The sequence below is a fragment of the Vigna umbellata genome, chromosome 1, assembly GCF_029865625.1.
Source record: "Vigna umbellata cultivar VRB3 chromosome 1, Vumbellata_1.0, whole genome shotgun sequence".
In the NCBI taxonomy this organism is placed as follows: domain Eukaryota; kingdom Viridiplantae; phylum Streptophyta; class Magnoliopsida; order Fabales; family Fabaceae; genus Vigna; species Vigna umbellata.
This window is the reverse complement of record NC_142165.1, coordinates 86918470-86937643: the sequence shown is the minus strand read 5'-3', so window position 1 is coordinate 86937643 and position 19174 is coordinate 86918470. Positions and strand designations below refer to the sequence as shown.

The window sequence follows — 19174 nt, the reverse complement described above, 5'->3', positions numbered from 1 at the left end:
ATATTTTTGTCTACTAAAATCCGGTACACATTGCTATATACCAACTGAAAAACAGGCGTACGCGCGTTTGCAAACCCATATATATATATATATATATATTAGTATATATAACTTTTGTATTTAATCCATATATATTTTTACTTTTAATATAACTTATTATTTATGAAAAAATATAATACGAAACATATTATTTAATTATTTAAGTCAAAAGAATTTTTAAACTTCAATATACTAAAAATGCTTGAGCGTTCCAAAATTGGGACCTTAGCCACTAAGTTAATGATCTAACTACAGGCAGCCATCCTACCATATATCTCATTAATTTTGAGTATTTTAACTCTTTTAATAATAATCTTTGAAAAGTACTGAGAAAAATATATTTACTAATTAAACTTATAGTTTTAATACAGCTATTCTTTATGATAAATATAACTATACAATTTGTATTAGAAGTTAATAAATAGTTTACTTTTACTTAGCAAAAGTAAGTGATCATTCTTGCATATCAATCAATGGATATCATGTACCAACCAACGGTTACTCTTCGTTTACAATCTTTATTTAATCAAACGTTAAAACATTTGATTTTATCTTATTGAAATCTGGTGTGAATGGTATATTATAAAAACGTCATTTCAGTCTACCGTCGCTTAAGTTTAAGTCATTTTATGGTGATAATATTTTGGCATCTATGAAAAGAAATATACCTAATTAATAACTACAAAAATTAACATTAATAATTTTTAAATTAAAATATCAATACGTATTTGAGTGAAGCAAGAAATGGTGAGTCGCAAAAACCCTTCCAACCTCTTTTCTTCAAGACGGAAGTGTGTTTTCACAGTTTCGGTGGCGCAATGCGATTTTTGGGTTTTTGCAGGTGTTGATTTGTGATTTGTGGTTGATTTGTTCGTAGACAGTGGTAGTGATTTAGGGCTTTGCGTTTTGATTCAATGAGGGAACAAAAATGGCGTTGTTGTAGATTCTGATGACTCACCGTGATTGATACGGGCGCGAGGTGGTGGCTGGAAGGTGAAGAAGATAGAGATCTAATGAAGGTGGCACAGTGAATGACGGTGTGAAGGAGATAATACCGACAAAAATAAAGAGTCGAAGTAGAAATGAAGAGATAAACTCAAAACAATAGTGAAGAAAATAAAAGCACGTTAAGCAAGACATACTAGGTTAACCAAAATAAGTAGAAATAATTTTTTTTAAAAAAAAATATTTATAATTTAAATGTGATTTCAAGAAAACCGTCAAAACTTACCGAAGGCTTCCGGAACCGCCGAAAATAAACCTCTATTAAAATCCAAATATTTTTGTAGTGTATGAGAGATATAAAGAAGTAGAAAGTGTTAATATTAATTAGTATGGTACAGTGAAGTGATAGAAAGAAGGAAAGGTGAAGTTGTTGTGATTACGTAATTTGGAGAGGGAGATGCATGCAAAGGTGGTTAATTAATTGAGGATGACATAAGGAGGAAACTTGAAGGAGAGGAAAAGAAAAGGGTTTAGGTGAGATTTCAAATTTAATATTTGAAGGCATTTCAAAAGTAACACTTTTGTGGGTCCTTCTTATTCTCTCAATCTCACGTTAAGGAATTTTTAACCAGAGTTTAAACCATCCGATAAACAGATAGTTATAATAGATTTATAGATATTTTTTATTTTATTTCAATAATTTATGAAACTGTATGAGAAATTAATATTTAAATTATTTTTTTCAATTTTAAAATGGAAAGTTTAATTAACAATCATTAGATTCTTTGAATTTTGATACATTGATACGGTGTTGTGGAAATAGGAACTACCTTTAGTGTAATAGTGAAAAGAAAAAAGAAATCTTTATAGAGACAATAGACAAATTAGGTTTTCGTCAACAATTTGTATAGACTATATGTTTTATGTCTTGATGTTTATATTAGTAAACAATAGAAATATTGTTATAACTTCACTTTATGAGTAAAAATTTTGTAAGAAAGTTTTATTATATATTCTCTAAATAAGAATTAATCCTCAATTTTCATTTGTTTGTATATATATATATATATATATATATATATGGGGTTTGCTAACGCGCGTACGCCTGTTTTTCAGTTGGTACATTTTAGAATTGTGTACCGGGTTTTAGTAGACAAAAATATCATTATATATCATGGATTCTAAGTTTTAAGGTTAAGGGTATTTTAATAATTTTCATTCTCAAAACTAAAAAAAAAGAAAAAGAAACCCCCAAACTCTTACTCACCTCTCTCATTCCTCTCAACCCTTTCTCTTTCCTCTTTCTCACTCCAATCTTTTCTCTGTCATCCCTACAAAAAAGTGATTTTATAATGAGTTTTCATCTTATAATTTTTGTCTTATCTAATTTTATCTAATTTTCACAAGTATAAAGGAATTGGTAATTAACCTGGAAAAAATCAGAAATACTCGTGGTTAAACAATTTCTTACAAAAAATGATTTTATAATGAGTTTTTATTTTATAATTTGTCTTATCTAATTTTATCTAATTTTTACAAGCATAATGACATCAAAAGAATTAGTAATTGACCTGGAAAAAATCAGAAACAGTCGTTGTTAAACAATTTCTTAAAAAAAATGACTTTATAATGAGTTTTCATTTTATAATTTTTGTTGTATATAATTTTATCTAATTTTCACAAGCATAATGACATCCGAAAGAATTGGTAATTGGCCTGAAGGGTTTTTTTAGAGATGATGATTCAACCTATGCAGATGATGAAATTAGAGAAGTTAGTGAAGATGGTGAAATTGAAGAGATCTTGAATGAACCTTTGTCTGAAGGTGAATATGTCAATGACTCAACTCTTTACAAAGGAAAAAGGCAAGTGTTTCTGATTTTTTCAATTGGGGCTACAGTAGAGATGACAGAGAAAAGGTTGGAGTGAGAGAGATGAAAGGAGATGACAGAGAAAAGGTTGGAGTGAGAGAGATGAAAGAGAAAGGATTGAGAGGAATGAGAGAGGTGAGTAAGGATTTGGGGTTTCTTTTTTTTTTTAAGTTTTGAGAATGAAAATTATTAAAATACCCTTAACGTTAAAACATAGAATCCATGATATATAAGGGTATTTTTGTCTACTAAAATCTGGTACACATTGCTAAAATGTACCAACTGAAAAACAGGCGCACGCGCGTTAGCAAACCCATATATATATATATATATATATATATATATATATATATATATATATATATATATATATATATATATATATATATATATATATATATATATTTAAAGTTTTTAGTGTTGTAAAATAGAGTATATTTATTGCAAAAGACGTATCTCTCTAGTAATAATTTAAATATTTATTTTTCTCCATTAATGGTTGAACGTTGCGAGATATCCTCCGCAACCCTTGGACACTTTTTATTTTGTTGGTTTCTCCGCAGATTTGAGCTGCAGAGGGGTCTATGACTTATACCTCTATAAATATTGCTCACATTTAGATCACTTTGAAACTCTCCAATAATTCATGAGATCCAAACAAAGTCATGTGGTAGAGAGAGACAAAGTCGTGGCCATGGTCAAACTTCGTCTCTAAAAAAATTCATAGTAAGTTTGATTTTATGGATGACATGATAATGATTGTTACATGCAATGAGATAATTTATAAAATTAAGTTGTTTCTAAGATTTAATTTTAAAATGTAAGTTGTTTATAAGTGAAGTAAATATGATTTTAAGAGTAAGAATCATAAAGAAGGAAGATAGTATATAATTATTATTGAGAAACTTTTTAAGAAGATTAGAAATTATGATTTCAAACGAGAGAATACCTACTATGATAGTAATTATAAATTAAAAGTATAGGAGAATTCATTTTTCAATCTTAGTATGCCCACATAATTGAGAACTTACTATACTTAATGAGCTTTTCTATACTTGAAATTGTTTATGCAGTAGGTAGATTGAGTAAGTACACTCAACGTTCTAATCAGAACATTGAAATGCACTTACAAAACTTATGAGATACTTAAAAAAATTCAAGATTATGTCATTCAAGTAAATTTCTCACTATACTAGTAGAAGGATAATGATGTTAACTAAATATCTAATTCATATGAGACAAAATTCATTATTGGTTATGTATTTACACATGGGGGTGGTGTGTTACAGGAAGATATGTCAATATTTTACATCTCTATAATTAATTCATTCCTCGCATAAATGTCTGAACAAAATGCCACAGATAAAATCATAAATATTTTGCATGTAATTTCTTGAACATAATTATGGTGCAACCATTTGAATTTTTCACCTAAAAATTACAGATTATCATTGGTGACCCATTTTCATTTGACAAACCAATAACGTGTCGAGACAAAACGAGTTAGATTAACTCGTTTTGCACCTTTGATCCAACATGTTCAAGTTACACATATGTGATCCCATTACATCTTTCATTAGCTGAATTATCCTTACATTCTCCATATGATAAAATGATATATGAATTGTTTATAGAAATGAAATATTGATCATTTTCCAAAAATGAATAATACCCTCAAAAAGAGTTGGGCAATAACCTTTGTCATAATCGAAGTTTTGAATGACAGTCTTGAAAATGTGTCTCAGTCGTTAGAATCTAAAGAAGAAATGCAGAGAGTAAGATCCTTTAGTTTCGACTATAATCATTGTTTTGTGGATTTAAAATTTTCCTTCACGTGGTCCCTTGTTAGTTTTATAAATTTTATAATGTTAAAGTTTGTACTTATATTGTTTTCGCCTTTTTTTCTTTTTAAGACTGAGATGATGCCAAAATTCATTTTGTCAAAGTTTAAAGCAAAGGTGCAGAGCTCAAAAAGTATTTCCTATATATGCAGATTTTGTATGTACACTTTGATGGTTATGATTTTGGTGCATGTAGATGTCTTAGTGCTTAGTTCTACTGGTAGTCAACATGGTAGGATTGAAAAAAGGATTTTGTGTGGTCATGGCCAAATGCTAAAAGTGATAAAAAACATTGCTCAACTCAATACGCATCTTCTTTATATCAATTTTAAGCTTCTCTTTCTTGTTGTAAAAGAGAGAAATGGTGTCGCTAAATTAAAAATCTTTCAGCACATTACAACATTAGTCAAACAAAACCAAACTCATCAGAATCAATGTAACATAATTTGAGGTGAATAAAATAAAAAAGATAAAGAAAACGTGAAATTTAAGAACTAGAAAAAAAAGGTTCCTAATATAAAATTAATACACTCCCCACATAAATGTCTCAAAAATCTCGAATAAAAACAGTCATAAATGTTTTGCATGTAATTTGTCAGCACGTAATTATGATGCAACCATTTGCGTTATTCTTCTAAAAATTACAAATCTTCACTAATGGCCCATTTTTATTTGACAAATCAATAACGTGTCGAAACAAAATGAGTTATGGTAACTCGTTTTGCCACTTTTGATACAACATGTTCAAGCTACACATGAGACCCAATTACATTTTCTAATAGTTGAAGTATCCTTACATTCTTCATATGATAAAATGATGAATGAATAGCTTATAGAAATGAAATACCCTGATTAATCATTCAAGAAAATATGGAGTACCCTCGAAAAAAATTTGTCCTATACTTAATGTTTCAATACGCTATAAAACACACTAGCAACAGGAACTAACCAAACTGGCAGCAAAACAATATGAGATCTCAACATATGAATGCCGACTAGACTATGTGTGCAAATCCTTCACTTGATCAGTCACACCATTCTCACTTCTTCCCACGAACCACCTTTTCTAGTACTCTCCACTAACTTCAAATCATTCCCTTTTTTATATTCAACTTCGCTTTGCACAAGAAAACAAAAAATGTGCAAATAAGTTCAATTTCTTGTAAAACTTTCCTTCAATGTCCTAATTCCAAAGTTAAACTTATCATATTAATTCATTTTAGTTTTTTGTCTGCATCATCAATATTGTTAGAGATGTAAATACAAAAAAAAAAACAGTTATCACTATTACATTCAAAAGCTACCAGAAAATAGACTTCCACTCCTCCCTTAGTTGAGATCGATGACCGGAAGCTCGCATTCCTCAGCGACCACTAGGAGACGGCATGGAAGCGTACCATCAACGGCGTGGAGGCTTCGAGGCGTTTAGGGTTTCGACGAGTGAGTTTTGTGCTCTGGAACGAGAGAAAGAAATGTTGTGCAGGACGAGATTGGAGAAATGAAATGGGGGACGAGAGAAAGAAATGTTGTGCAGGACGAGATTGGAAGAACTGAAATGGGGACGACAGAAAGAGGTTGTGCGCTCTGAACGAGAGAAAAACGTTGCGCTCAAGGACGAACAGAATGAAAAAAGTGAAATGAAAGGGGGTTTTGCACCTATTATGATAGGTGTTTTAATATCTATCATAATATGTTTTTCCCGTAATTTCCATTTTGCCACTGCGCTCAACTTATTATGATAGGTGGCTTTTACTTGTCATAATACATGTAACTTTTATTACGAAAATGTCACTGCTATACCTATTATGATAAAAATATATCTTAGTTTTATTACAAAATTGTCACTGATCAATGTATTATGATAGGTGGATTAAACTTATCATAATAGCTCATCATGGAATCCTTTTTTTTTTCCACTAGTGACATAATTACGGTGCAACCATTTAAATTATTCCATTAAAAATTATGGATTATCACTAGTGACCTTTTTTATTTGACAAAGCAATAATATGACGAGCCAAAACGAGTTAGACTAGATTGTTTTACCACCTTTAATACAACATGTTCAAACTACAGAGGTGACCCAATTATATTTTCTATTAATTGAATTATCCTTACATTCTTCATATGATAAAACAATGTATAAACAGTTTATAAAAATGAAATACCTTAATTAATCCTTATATGATAAAATAATGTATGAATAGTTTATAAAAATGAAATACCTTCATCGATCGATCGTTCATGTTATTTGCTATTCCACAAAACTAAGTTTCCTAACCAGTAATGCTTTTCTTTTTATCATATCTCCAACGTAATTTATGTTGCAAAATCTTAAGTTTGTGTTCCTTTGAAGGATAGACCGAAATTAGTAATGGTAAAAAGATAATAAAAGATTCATTTAATTGTTGTTAAATGAAGTTCTTGGATCATCTTTAAAGTGAACACTTAAGTCTACAGCGAAACATATATCTAATCTAGATTCACGGAACCAATTATTTGCTTGTAGATTTTGTTGTCTACTTCTTTTAATCATTCTATGTTATAAGAGAAGTTGTTGGATGTATTGACGCTTTTATTTTCTTGACATTGCGTAGTTAATACTCCTTTAAAAGCATTTTGGCGTACTTTTCATTTGGTGTATGTATATTGCACCATCTATCGCTTTAATTTGTAAATCCAAGAAAAATCTCAATTCTCTCATGTTTATTTCAAACTCACTCACATTAGCTTAAAGAATTTTTTACATAAAGATTCATTAATAATGTTTATTTCAAACTCACTCGCATTAGTTTAAATAATTTTTTACATAAAGATTCATTAATAGAACAGATATAATATCATTTAGATACATTTGAACAATAGTGAAGTTATCTTTCTATAACCATATTAGTGTTTATTTTTCTTCTTATAACATTTTCTTTTGTGAGAAAAGAACTTAGATGTTAATACCAAACTCATGGAATTTACTTGAGAACCATAAAGAAGAAAATAAGGTGTAGACACATGACAAACTGTAACTGCAGCTCAGGAAGAAAAAATATTATAATAGCGATGAGAGTTCCTTCATGTACAGAGCTTTGGGAATGAAAAAGTGACCTAAAATTACACTTCCATCCAATAACAAATAAATATTTTAAAATAACTATAGTAAAAAGTTGAAAAACTTAGGAACATTTTATCCCTATTAATAAAAATTGTCAAATAATATTAAACCACCTTTGTCAAATAGACAATATAAAAAAATATTTTACATGGGTAAACCACCCTTTTAATACACTCTACAAGTGCCTAATTCCGTACTGTCCGTGCAAATTTCCATAAACGGTTCAAAAAAATTCTTGGTATAAATGTTTGTACTAATGATAGTGTTACTTGATAGTTTACATCTAAAAACTAATATTTTGTACAATATCATAGTATGTTTATAATAAAAGTGTTATTTTATAGTACACTTGAAAATTTGAATTTATTTTATTCTATAACTTAAGAATGCCAAATTTATCATTTTGGTCTTCTATGTTTTTATATTTTTTTTGTCGCTTAAGTTTTAAAAGTTTGATTTGGTCTTATTATATTTTTAGAAGTTGTATTAAAATCATTTCAATTTAAACTTAATACATTGATGATTAGAAATAATTTAAGTATGAATCTAAATCTGAGTATAAATGATAAAATCAATCACCATATAAAAAAAATTATACACAACGTATTGAGATTTTGGATTAAAAGTTATGTTAATTCTTTATGATGAATATTTTCATAAATAAAATATCATTGACATTAGAGTTGATGGTTTATTTTGATGGTCAACTTACACTTAAGAAAAATTATACCATATGAATATATATATATATATATATATATATATATATATATATATATATATATATATATATATATATATATATATATATATATATATATATATATATATATATAATCTCTTTTTACCAATATCTGATAATATATTTTTCTTCTTGTGTGTTAAATGAAAAAACATTAGGTTATAACATGACTAAAAGTTGATTGTATAATATCTTAAAATTTAAAGCAAATTAGAGAGCATCTCCTTACAGTAGTCATTTACTCTAAGTTTTATAGATTTAGATTCGATCTAAATACGTGGAACCTAAAGTAAAATAATACTTTTATTCATAAGAAAATGCATTTAAATTCTTCCGCTAAAGTGTTCAAGTATTTATAATCCAATATGTTTGCGTTGTATTGATACCACAGTCACATACAAAATGTACAAATATTAAAAAAACATGGCAAATAAATAAACAAAAAGAATATGAAATGGGCTTAAAAAACAGGCCCAATTCGTGCCTACTTGGAGCTAGTTCCTTCCTGCTCCACAAATACCGACCAAAGAAAAATAATGAAAGAAAAGAAGGTTGATCCAGTATTGTAATGTAACTGTTTCTGAGGGAAGACAGATCTTCAAAGCAGCTAGGTATCTTCATGATTCTTTTCCACCCATTTTTTAAGTTAATAGAAATACAATTTGTTTACATCAAAATCCGTAATACTGCAAGACCAACTGCAGAAATCGAAACCAGTGTTCCTATGCAATATTTAATAACATCATATTTGGCTGCTTCCAGCTGTGCTCTTAAAGAATGGATCTCCTACATATAAATTAGGGCAAAGGGTTTTCAAAATGCAAATTGACAAATTGGCATTGGTTGAAAATAGCAACATCTGAATGTCACATAATTGCTTACTCTATCAAGTTTGTTTGTCAGATTGTTAGTTTCAGCATTCTGGTTAGCCAATTCCTCCCTTATTCTCCTGCATCAGCCGTAACAGATGAAGATAGGAATTTAACTCTAATAAAACTTATGTAATCTTTGACAATCACCACTTTATTCTTAACTCTTACCCCCTTTCAAGGTTTAAATCTAATCGCTGCCCAGCTGTGACTTTATCAATCTCATACCTACATCGCAAAACATGTGATTGTATCCTAAAATAGTAACGAAAACAAAAGACAACAATAGTTTGATCATGGTCAGTTACTAAAAGTGAAAAAAATCATACCTCAACTCACTCCGCATCTTCTCTATATCATTCCTAAGCTTCTCTGTCTCGTGTTGCAAAAGAGAGAAATGGTGTCCCTGAATTACAAGTTTTTCAGCATATTAGAACATCAGTCAAACAAAACTAACCTTATCCACATCAATGTAACATACAGGTGAATAAAATAACAAGATAAAGAAAACTTTTAAGACCTAAAAAAAAGGTTCTTAATATAAAATTATTGCAATCCTAGCATAAATGTCTCAACAAAATGCAGCAGAAACAATCATAAATGTTAGACATGTAATTTGCCAGCACATGAATTATAGTGCAACCATTTGAATTATTCTCCTAAAAATTAGGATCAAACGGACAAGCAGAAAATATTCTACACATATCTATTGAGTATTAGCAAGTATAGACAATTTACGGAACATGAGTTGGATCTTTCTATTTGGAAAAAGACTAAGGACAACAAGTTTTTTCGTTTTCGCTTTCAATCACAAAAATACCACATTTGAAAACAACCTTATGAGTCAAGTCTTTAGAAGACTTACCCGTTTAAATACACTCTTAAGTTCGATAACCTTGCATCCTATCACTCCTAGAAACACTTGAATAATTTCAAAATAACATAAAGCCCATTTAATTCAAAGATCTTCAAATACATAGGTTAACCGGACAAAGGGATTTCATAAGCTTATCTTAACCAATAAAACACTATAAACAGACGTCTAAACATAAAAAAGTAACCATTTAATAAACAATAGATAATTAGTATATCATCTTTCTTTTCTGCCTCGAAATTAAAGTTTGTCTTCACTGTCATCCTTGCATTTTATAACAAGTTTTACAAAGACCATGTTAGCAAGCTTCCCCACAGAAGTTTGAACAGGTCGCTGACTGACTATCTTATGCAGCAAAGTTAATAACTAAATAAATAATATCATTATGAAATGTAACAACATATTAGAAGATCATAAGTTTCTATTAAATCCCAAAATTGAGGTGCTTCTAGCAACAATGAATCATTAACCATGATCACACCAAGTACAAGAGGGACTAAGAAGTTACATGATGCTATGCAACTGATCTTATATCTTCGTTCTAACTACTTTCAGCTTCAGAGAACATGATCAAACAATGTCATAAGCAAGTTTTATTGTTGCATTATAACAGAGTCAAAAATAGCCACTTCTCATTCCTAACAAGGAAGAAACAGATGCTCATATTCACCAAGATATTTTGGAAGATCCATGCTCGACGTTTTATAAATAAGTAAATGTGGAAGGAATTTCTCATCCTGACTTATTATACTATAATACATGCAAGTCAAAATTATGCAGTAAAATAGGATGCCGGCGATGAATATAACCACCCCACACAATCCTTTCTTCAATCCTACTATGACTAGTAGAACCAGATCTTAAGACATCAGCTTGCACCAAAATCATAATCTTCAAAGTTTACCTATAATCCGCATATATAAGAACATATAAGAAATACCTGTGAGCTCTGCACCTCTGCTTTAAACTTAGATAAATTGGATTCTTGCATCATCTCAGTCTTAAAAACAATAACCAAAACAATACCAGTAAGTTATAAAATTTATAAATCTAACATCAGACAACATGAAAGCAAATTTTATATCCACAACAAAAATTATACTAAACACTAAATATCTTACTCTCTGCATTTCTCCTTTAGATACTAAGGACTGAGACACATTTTCAAGACTATCATTTAAAACTTCGGTTATTGCCGCTGTTATTGCCTCGGCTTGTTTTGAGGGTACTCCTTCCCCCTCTAATCTTCTAACCTATAAAAAAATTAAATCAAACTAATAAATTAAAGAAAACCATTTGCAACGCAACTTTTAAAATTGCAAATAAAAGTGAAATCAAACAAATATGAAAAAAATGATGAATTATTACCAGGGCTAAGGTGTCAACAAGAAACAAGTGTTTTCCGTTGGATTTCACCAATTGAGAAGAATGTCTTGACCTCGAAACAGAAAATGGATGGAATATTTCTCTTTCGAACGAGGACGGCACTTTGAATTTTGAAGCCCCAAAAGCTCCGATCCCAGATAACTGCCATACCCGCTTACGAACCGCGGCCATTTCCAATTCCACGAACAAGCCCCAAAAGCCGCACAACAATTTTCAGTCTTCGCAAACAAATCGAACAGTTAAGGAAACACAGATTTATATCGCACGAAAAGAGCACAGAAGTTTGTAAAAAATCACGTTTCTTGTCTCTCTTTTATCCTTTTTATATTCAGTAATGAAATGGGATAGGGATAGAAAGGGTGAGAAAAAATATTAAAAAAAGAGAAAAAAAAAGGTTGAGATTGATCGATCTGGAAAGTTTAAAATGGACGGTTAGTTTAACCAATGACCAATGGGAGGAGGAGGAGAGAGAAGCTACTCCACGTTTTCAATCAATGGTGGTGTTATGATGAGTCATAAATCGAAAACACTGATACTAATCATACTAATGGTGTTTAATACCAATGGTGTTCGTAAAAGAAAAAAAAACAAAAACGAGTTAATGTATTGGATTTACAACACCATCTTTTTCTTCAAGTGCAAAAACGGTTCGAGTTATGAGTATTATAATTTCACTTTGTATTTTCTAATGTGCATTTTGATTTATCAGTTTCTCAAATAATTTATTAAATTGTAGCATAGTTTTCTTAATCTTCTATACTTTAGTTAATTACGCATGCACTAATACAACTTAGTTTTATATCTTAATTTTTATATGAGGACAACATTAGAACTTTATCATTTCTGAATATAGCTTTAGATCATATATAAAAAATAAGATTAAATATGATCTTAGATTGTTTATGTAACGAAACTGCTATCAGAAACACCTTTCAAAAACACAACTTTTGATTTTCATTATTTTGTTGTATATATAATAATGACAAGAAAAATTGAGTTTACAATTATGTATACTTATTAAACTCTGTTAAGCCAATCATAATGGGTTTCTTTTGTTATCCATTGTTACATCCTATTTTTTACCTTTTAATATTTAATTAAAATGTGTTGGACCCCATGGATTTCGTGCTGTTTTCTATAGTAACAAAGAGCAATTCCCTTAATGCTATTAGGATCCAATGCGATGAAGAATAACATTAAAAGGTAAAGAAACCCACATCCAAGTTAATAAATATACCCAATTTATTTATAAGAAAAAGCAACATAAATACAAATTTTTACATTTGAAACTAAAAAAGTAATACATCCTCATAGTAACGCTGATAAATTTCATGCATAACTTCTGAATAATGTCAAACTTCAATTTAAGGGTATGCAAGAAAAGCACCCTTATGAAAGCTTCACCCTATGCAAGAAATGCTGTTATATACAGGATAGTATGTATCCAATTGAAGTTGGTCTAAGATCCTTCGGGTAGCCCACAGATAAGACGAATGACCTTCAATCTCATCTGTCACATCGACCTGCAAACCAATAACAGACGCCCATCACTAAAACATAAATATTCATAACTTATGAATGCAACTTAGAAAACTAGTTTTCTAAGTCAGCGAAGAGGATGACGAAACATCTTACATTTTGGATCCCAGAAATGTCGACAGGTTGGATTCCAGCTAATCCTTTCGTAAGTAGACTGCGCAAATTAAAAAAATATATATATATAATGATAAATAATTATTTTTTATTTCTGTCTATTAAGATCAATACTTTTACATGTTCCTAAAAGAATGGTTAGCCAAATAATCACAACACTACGAACTGCACAGGTTAGCTAATAAGTAGAAAAATTCTCGTGATACAGCTCTAACACCTCATCTCCAAAAGCATTGGTCCCTTATGCACCTATTTGTATCAATGAATCATCTAATCCACAAAACACATACTGTTATAATAAAAATAACTTATATTTTTTTGATTTAGACAATGTCTTATCATGTTTTAAGAATTTGTATACATTTTCAAAATAAGCATATCACTACATCATAGGCAATGACATACCCCACATAATCATATAGTAATCTTAGGCGATACAAATGCCTACTACCACACACGAAAAGGTTCAATGTGAAGATTGACGACAAATCACGAAAAAAACATGGGCCCAGATCAATACCTGAAGAGGCGTCAATCAACGCAAGAAACGCAGTTCTCTGCTCATACTTACCAACTCCCACTTCACGTATAAAAATACAAACCAAAAAATTGATCGATGGCCATGTAGTGTGAAACTTCTCACGTAAAAAAAATTATATAATTTCATGCCATGAATTTCTTTTATCAAGTTTATAGGTCCTGAGGTTATGGTAATGCGAGTCAACTCGATATACATAACTTCACAAATATTTTACAATTATATTTCAAGATACCTGGCACGGAAGGCAACTCCAAGCATCCAGTCATTCCTCGAATAAGCATTTACAAATCTTCCTGCTACCATCTACGCAACACCGTGATGTTAGAAAATATTGATTCTCATTATACGGATGAGAAAGTTGCACTAAGAAAATTAAATGCCCCACAAACCTTTCGAGCTGCTTCCCAGTTCTCGTCCATGATTGGGATGGGTGCTCCTAGAAGTACAACTCTTTCTACTAGTTCAGCTGCCAATAAGCAGGGCAAACAATAATAGTGATAAGGTAACATCATTCAATGAATAAAGATGGCTAGAGTACCAAGGACATAATTATATGCAACCATCACTGGAATTAATAAATGAATAAAAGTACACGAACTGATCTGCTGATCTGATGTGTAGTCAAATAATCTAAACACATTAAGGATGAACAAATGAAAGGGGCGAAACTTGAAATACCTACCACTGTTTTCAGTTTTAGCCAAACACTGTAAGCACTTGAAAATAACTCTCGCCCCTAGTGAGTAACCTATAAGTGTCACGGGTCTGAAATTCAAACATCAATAAGAATACATCCATCTACAATTTTCTTGGAGCGGGACTAAAAGTAACTCTGGAATTCGTCAAATACCTATTTCCCTGCAATCCTCTTAACAACACTTCAGCAAGCAACTTACCAGCTTTGTTTGATCTGAAAATCAAGACTAACTCAGCATGTAGATCTAAGAATAATCAAACAAACAAAACTGATCATAACAAATTTTTCACTGAGTTGGTGAAGCCATCACGTTAACAACACCTTTTATCAAGAAAAAAAAAAAGCACTAGGTGCTCCTTGACATGCCAAATCCAGACCACCTTGACATCAGCTTTCAGATTTGCAAATGAATACACTTGAATATCAATGATCAATTAAATTGACACTTTAAAAATAACTTGTAAAATTACCAAGCTAAAAGAAAATCAAACTAAACTTGAACATGATGATCAAACAACAATGCAATCCCCAAATATAATTTTCTAATATCTTTAATGGTGAAAAGGTTAGGGGCAACTTCAAATCCCTCAGAAATTTAAGTTAGTCCCACGCAGCCATCAGATACCAAGACTCGGTCAAGTTAGATTGATTCACTAATTCTATAGTCCAACAAAAACAGTTGAAACCTTGAACTGAAAATCTAAACACTGATATCAAATGTGATATGTTGTTTTAAAAATTGACCTTATCCACCTATTTACAATAACACTCTAGGATCAGTAACTTTAATAGTCCAAATAGTACAAGCATAGCCCAAACAATAAGAATCATAATTCCTGATATTCTAACCATTTAGCACTTTGAATTGCATACATGATATTCAGTAACAAAAGAAACAGGAAGAAGCTTCTTCCCCACACTACCAAGCAACATTCTATTGTAGACAGAATCAGGAGACAAACCACACCTGTCGATAGCAATTGTCCATTTACTGTCTATAAAATCGGTCGCTGAAAGTAATGCAGCTGGCCAAGCCAAAGCGGTTAAGAGTGAACTCAATACAGTCATCATAGCCCCTCGTTTCATCAGCTCCATTGCAAGTCCTGATGCAAGTCACAGTAATATAAACGTCTTTGAAAGAGATACTTATGTACTAATAACTTAGTTTTATTAGAATCCCAAATCTCAAACCCACTTGAAGTAAGCCAATCTTGAATTGCAGTGCTCACAGAAATCAGATTCTTGGACTCCCACTGCAGCGCATACCTAACTTTCAGCAAGATAGCAAGAAAGGTCATTTCTATAGGCAAGGATGGTCACCATCAATCATAAGAATATTAAACACTACAGTTCCAAGATAAACTGAACTACAAATACAAGCTGATTTCAATAAAGAGTGTAACTTTTTATCAACATCAAGTTTTCCAAGGTATCCTTGACCATTGAAGGGTAATAATATTCACTATGTACCTCTCCAAGTTGTCATTATGACCTTCCCAGGGCCGTATAAAATCTTCTTTCTCAAAGACAAATCCAGAGACTAAGATCTCAACCCCTAGCCTCTGCAAGCAGAAGTTCAACAAGAAACTAATTTCAAAAAATAACCAGGTACAGATGTATTTTTTGATATTATAAGAAAGGTGGGGCAGAGTTCACACAAATGCACATGCACACAGAAGCAAAGTCCATAACTCAATTTAAGCAAACAAAGTCACAAGAAAACAGGAAGATGAAAGATATAAAAACCTACGCCTTGGTTATGGTTTTCTCCAATAGCCTTGAATTCAAACTCATCAACTCCCCCAACTCTCCTAGCCATTTTGCTTCCAGTAAGTCCTGCTCCTGCAGCTGGAAGAAGTAGAACAAAGAGATACATAAAAATTTCCATTGTTTAAAAAAGAATTTGACTGGCATAATAAAGTATAAAGAAATGCAAGATCAAGGAATCAACCGTCCTACAGATTGCTACTCTTATCAGAATAATAATATTATTTGTTAACAGATATGAACAAGTGTGTACTTTGAAGGAATCAAATGTACTGTCATTGCAAAACAGGATATATCAGATATTCTATAGACCCTCATGACTCCTCCAGTTAGTTACAATCTAAGTAAACACAAACTCTCATGTAACATTTGTATTTATGGCATATCCTTTTTAAGCAGTTAGTGTAAGCATGTAAATGGATAATTACAACAACAAAAGTCTCAAACTACAAACTAAGCTTAAAAATAAAATGAGAGAAAGGAAGCCATAGAAACGGGACATGATTGAATTCTAGCAAATCTAATAACATTATAGGCAAATATAAACCTCCAAATGATGCAGCAACAGCAACAGAACCAGCAACACTTCCTGCAGCGGTAGCAGCTGCAGCAAATCCACTTGCTCCAATTACAGGGATCAGAGTACCCAACGTTGGAGCCAAAGCACCTAGACCTGCAGCTATGGCAGGTGCAGCTAACCCTGTTGAATGGTCAAAATAAAAACACTCATAAAGAGCTGGTTCTTGTGGAAATTCTAAATTTCATAATAGAGTTACAAAAGATAACATAATCTCCATACCACCAGTAATAGCCAACAAAGCTCCACCAGTTATTGCAGCAGCACCAATTATACCACCCCGCTTTAATTTAGCCCACTTACTTTCTTTTGATTGAGTTTCTTCTTGCTTTGACTCTTGTGCCTTAATAAAAGCCATCGCAGAACAAGCAACCATGGTCTCAATGGCCTCCTACAAAAACCAATACCCATCTTAATCATTAAACATACAGGACGAGTAAATATGAGATTCTAATAACTGACAATACAAAGCAAGTTTATAACATGCAGACATTTGCAATCACATTCAACTTGAATTCCAGTAGATTAGAAATCAAGACAAACATATAGGCAATGTTCACCACAATCCATAATAGTAAGTCACAAGACAAGGCAATCATATAAAGTTATTTAGAAATCAGGCAATCATATAAAGTTCCATTCTAAAATTTCATCAAACAAACCATTTTTGTCCACTTGACATCAAGCCATGTTGCAAGCAGCCGCAGAGCCACACGATGTCGAGCATCATAGCCCTTCCTTCTCTGGCGTATTTCATCACCTAAATTTGACAAACAACCAGACAGAAGTTCATATAGAACTGTCACTTTCCTCTGATCACTCAGCATCATTACTTCTTCAATTGGTCTCTCATCAATCTCCCAACTAACAGACCCATGTTCTGGCTCTTTAGAGTCAACTAAAGGAGCAATATCCATTACCTTCTGAACTTCCAAATGATCATCTACCTTTTCACCATGAGGCTGAACCTCATCAATTGAGAACTTCTCACGACATTGATGCTCATATTCGCGAAGTTTCTCCCTTTTAGACTCAGAAGACTCCAGCTTTTGCTCCATTTGGCGTGTGATACCATTAACTGCACTTGACAAAGCAAGTTCTTGATCTAAAGTTGGAGAAGAACCATCGTCAGATTCTTGTGAAAGTAACCTCAAGAACTGTAACAATCACAAGCATTATTATTCTCTATTAGCAATATATCAAAATCAAGAAATATAAATTGCCAGTAACACACTCTCTAACAAACTATTTCCACCACAACTTCTACTGTTAATTGAAACTCGTTAGAAATCACAAAAACTGCGCAGGTGTCACTCCTTATTTGAATAACGAAACCCCACTAGTGAATGTACAGTTTTCAATACAATAAAAGAAAGTGTTTGTGTGTTAAAAGAATATATTGCTAACACTCTTCCATTTGAATATCAAAATCACTAATGCGTAATATCCTAACGAATGAGAACGAACAAGTAGTGAAACGTACCGGTCCCACGTGATGCGTAGCTGAAGAAGAACCAGCGGTTTCCTCTAGTCCAAGCCACGCACCGGAATCAATTTCAAGAAACCTGTTCAAATTCGGATTCAAATTCAGAGATCCAAAATAACTATCAGGATTTGCCCTGAATTATAACTAACACGTACTTAAAAACGGGGCGGAGCAAACCCGAATTGTTGTGGACCCAAAGATCCGGGTCCTCGGAAACCGAATCGCTGCTGGAGCTAGTACTGGTTCGCTCCTCGGAGATAGAGTTCTCAGAAACGGGTAACGGCAACGGATTGGTTTGGTTGAGTTGAGCCTCGTGCAGTGCTAGGCCGAACAATGCGCCGGCAGCATACCTCTGCGTCGGCGACAAAAGCGACGGCGCCGTCGTCGAGGGTGCCGCCATGTGCGATGCGATGATTGCGAAGACGAAGTGTCGTTTCCTTCTTACGAAGGCTAATCTCAGAGAGAGGAGAGGAATCGACGTCCTTTGAAAGTGAAAATTGGGAACGCGCTTCAACGGAAGGCGAAGCGAAAAAGGCTTTAATATGTTTGCATTTTAGAGCTAGGCGTGTGGGGTGACGTGGCGAATCGCACCTTTTAAGAAATCATCCCGGATAAATACATAGTGCTTTTTTAAGTTAATAATTCAAGATTATAAAAAAAATGTAAAAGAAAAATCAAGAACACACAAAAAAAGGATAGTCAATCTTGTGTGTTAAAATATAGTATTTAATTTACATATATCATTCTATTTTCTTGTTTTTAAAAAAGGTAAAATCTATT

At 31.9% G+C, this 19174-nt stretch overlaps 2 protein-coding genes across 2 annotated transcripts; both read right to left on the bottom strand.

Moving 5' to 3' along the window:
- Positions 1 to 8894: 8894 nt before the first annotated feature.
- LOC124844408 (protein FMP32, mitochondrial-like) lies at positions 8895 to 12183 on the bottom strand. The gene is made up of 7 exons (XM_047321344.2): positions 11656 to 12183; positions 11409 to 11540; positions 11228 to 11287; positions 9743 to 9819; positions 9585 to 9641; positions 9427 to 9493; positions 8895 to 9330 (listed from the first exon to the last, which is right to left on the bottom strand). Exons 1-7 carry the CDS (start codon positions 11842 to 11844, stop codon positions 9211 to 9213), a joined length of 702 nt encoding a protein of 233 aa, XP_047177300.1. The 5' UTR covers positions 11845 to 12183; the 3' UTR covers positions 8895 to 9210.
- Positions 12184 to 12897: 714 nt separating this feature from the next.
- Positions 12898 to 18916, bottom strand: LOC124844404 (transmembrane and coiled-coil domain-containing protein STS1-like). Its single transcript, XM_047321338.2, has 15 exons — positions 18550 to 18916; positions 18392 to 18473; positions 17571 to 18065; positions 17131 to 17299; positions 16879 to 17031; positions 16315 to 16412; positions 16035 to 16126; positions 15760 to 15830; positions 15532 to 15667; positions 14718 to 14777; positions 14550 to 14632; positions 14257 to 14333; positions 14100 to 14170; positions 13309 to 13366; positions 12898 to 13196 (listed from the first exon to the last, which is right to left on the bottom strand). Exons 1-15 carry the CDS (start codon positions 18792 to 18794, stop codon positions 13074 to 13076), a joined length of 2013 nt encoding a protein of 670 aa, XP_047177294.2. The 5' UTR covers positions 18795 to 18916; the 3' UTR covers positions 12898 to 13073.
- Positions 18917 to 19174: the final 258 nt, after the last annotated feature.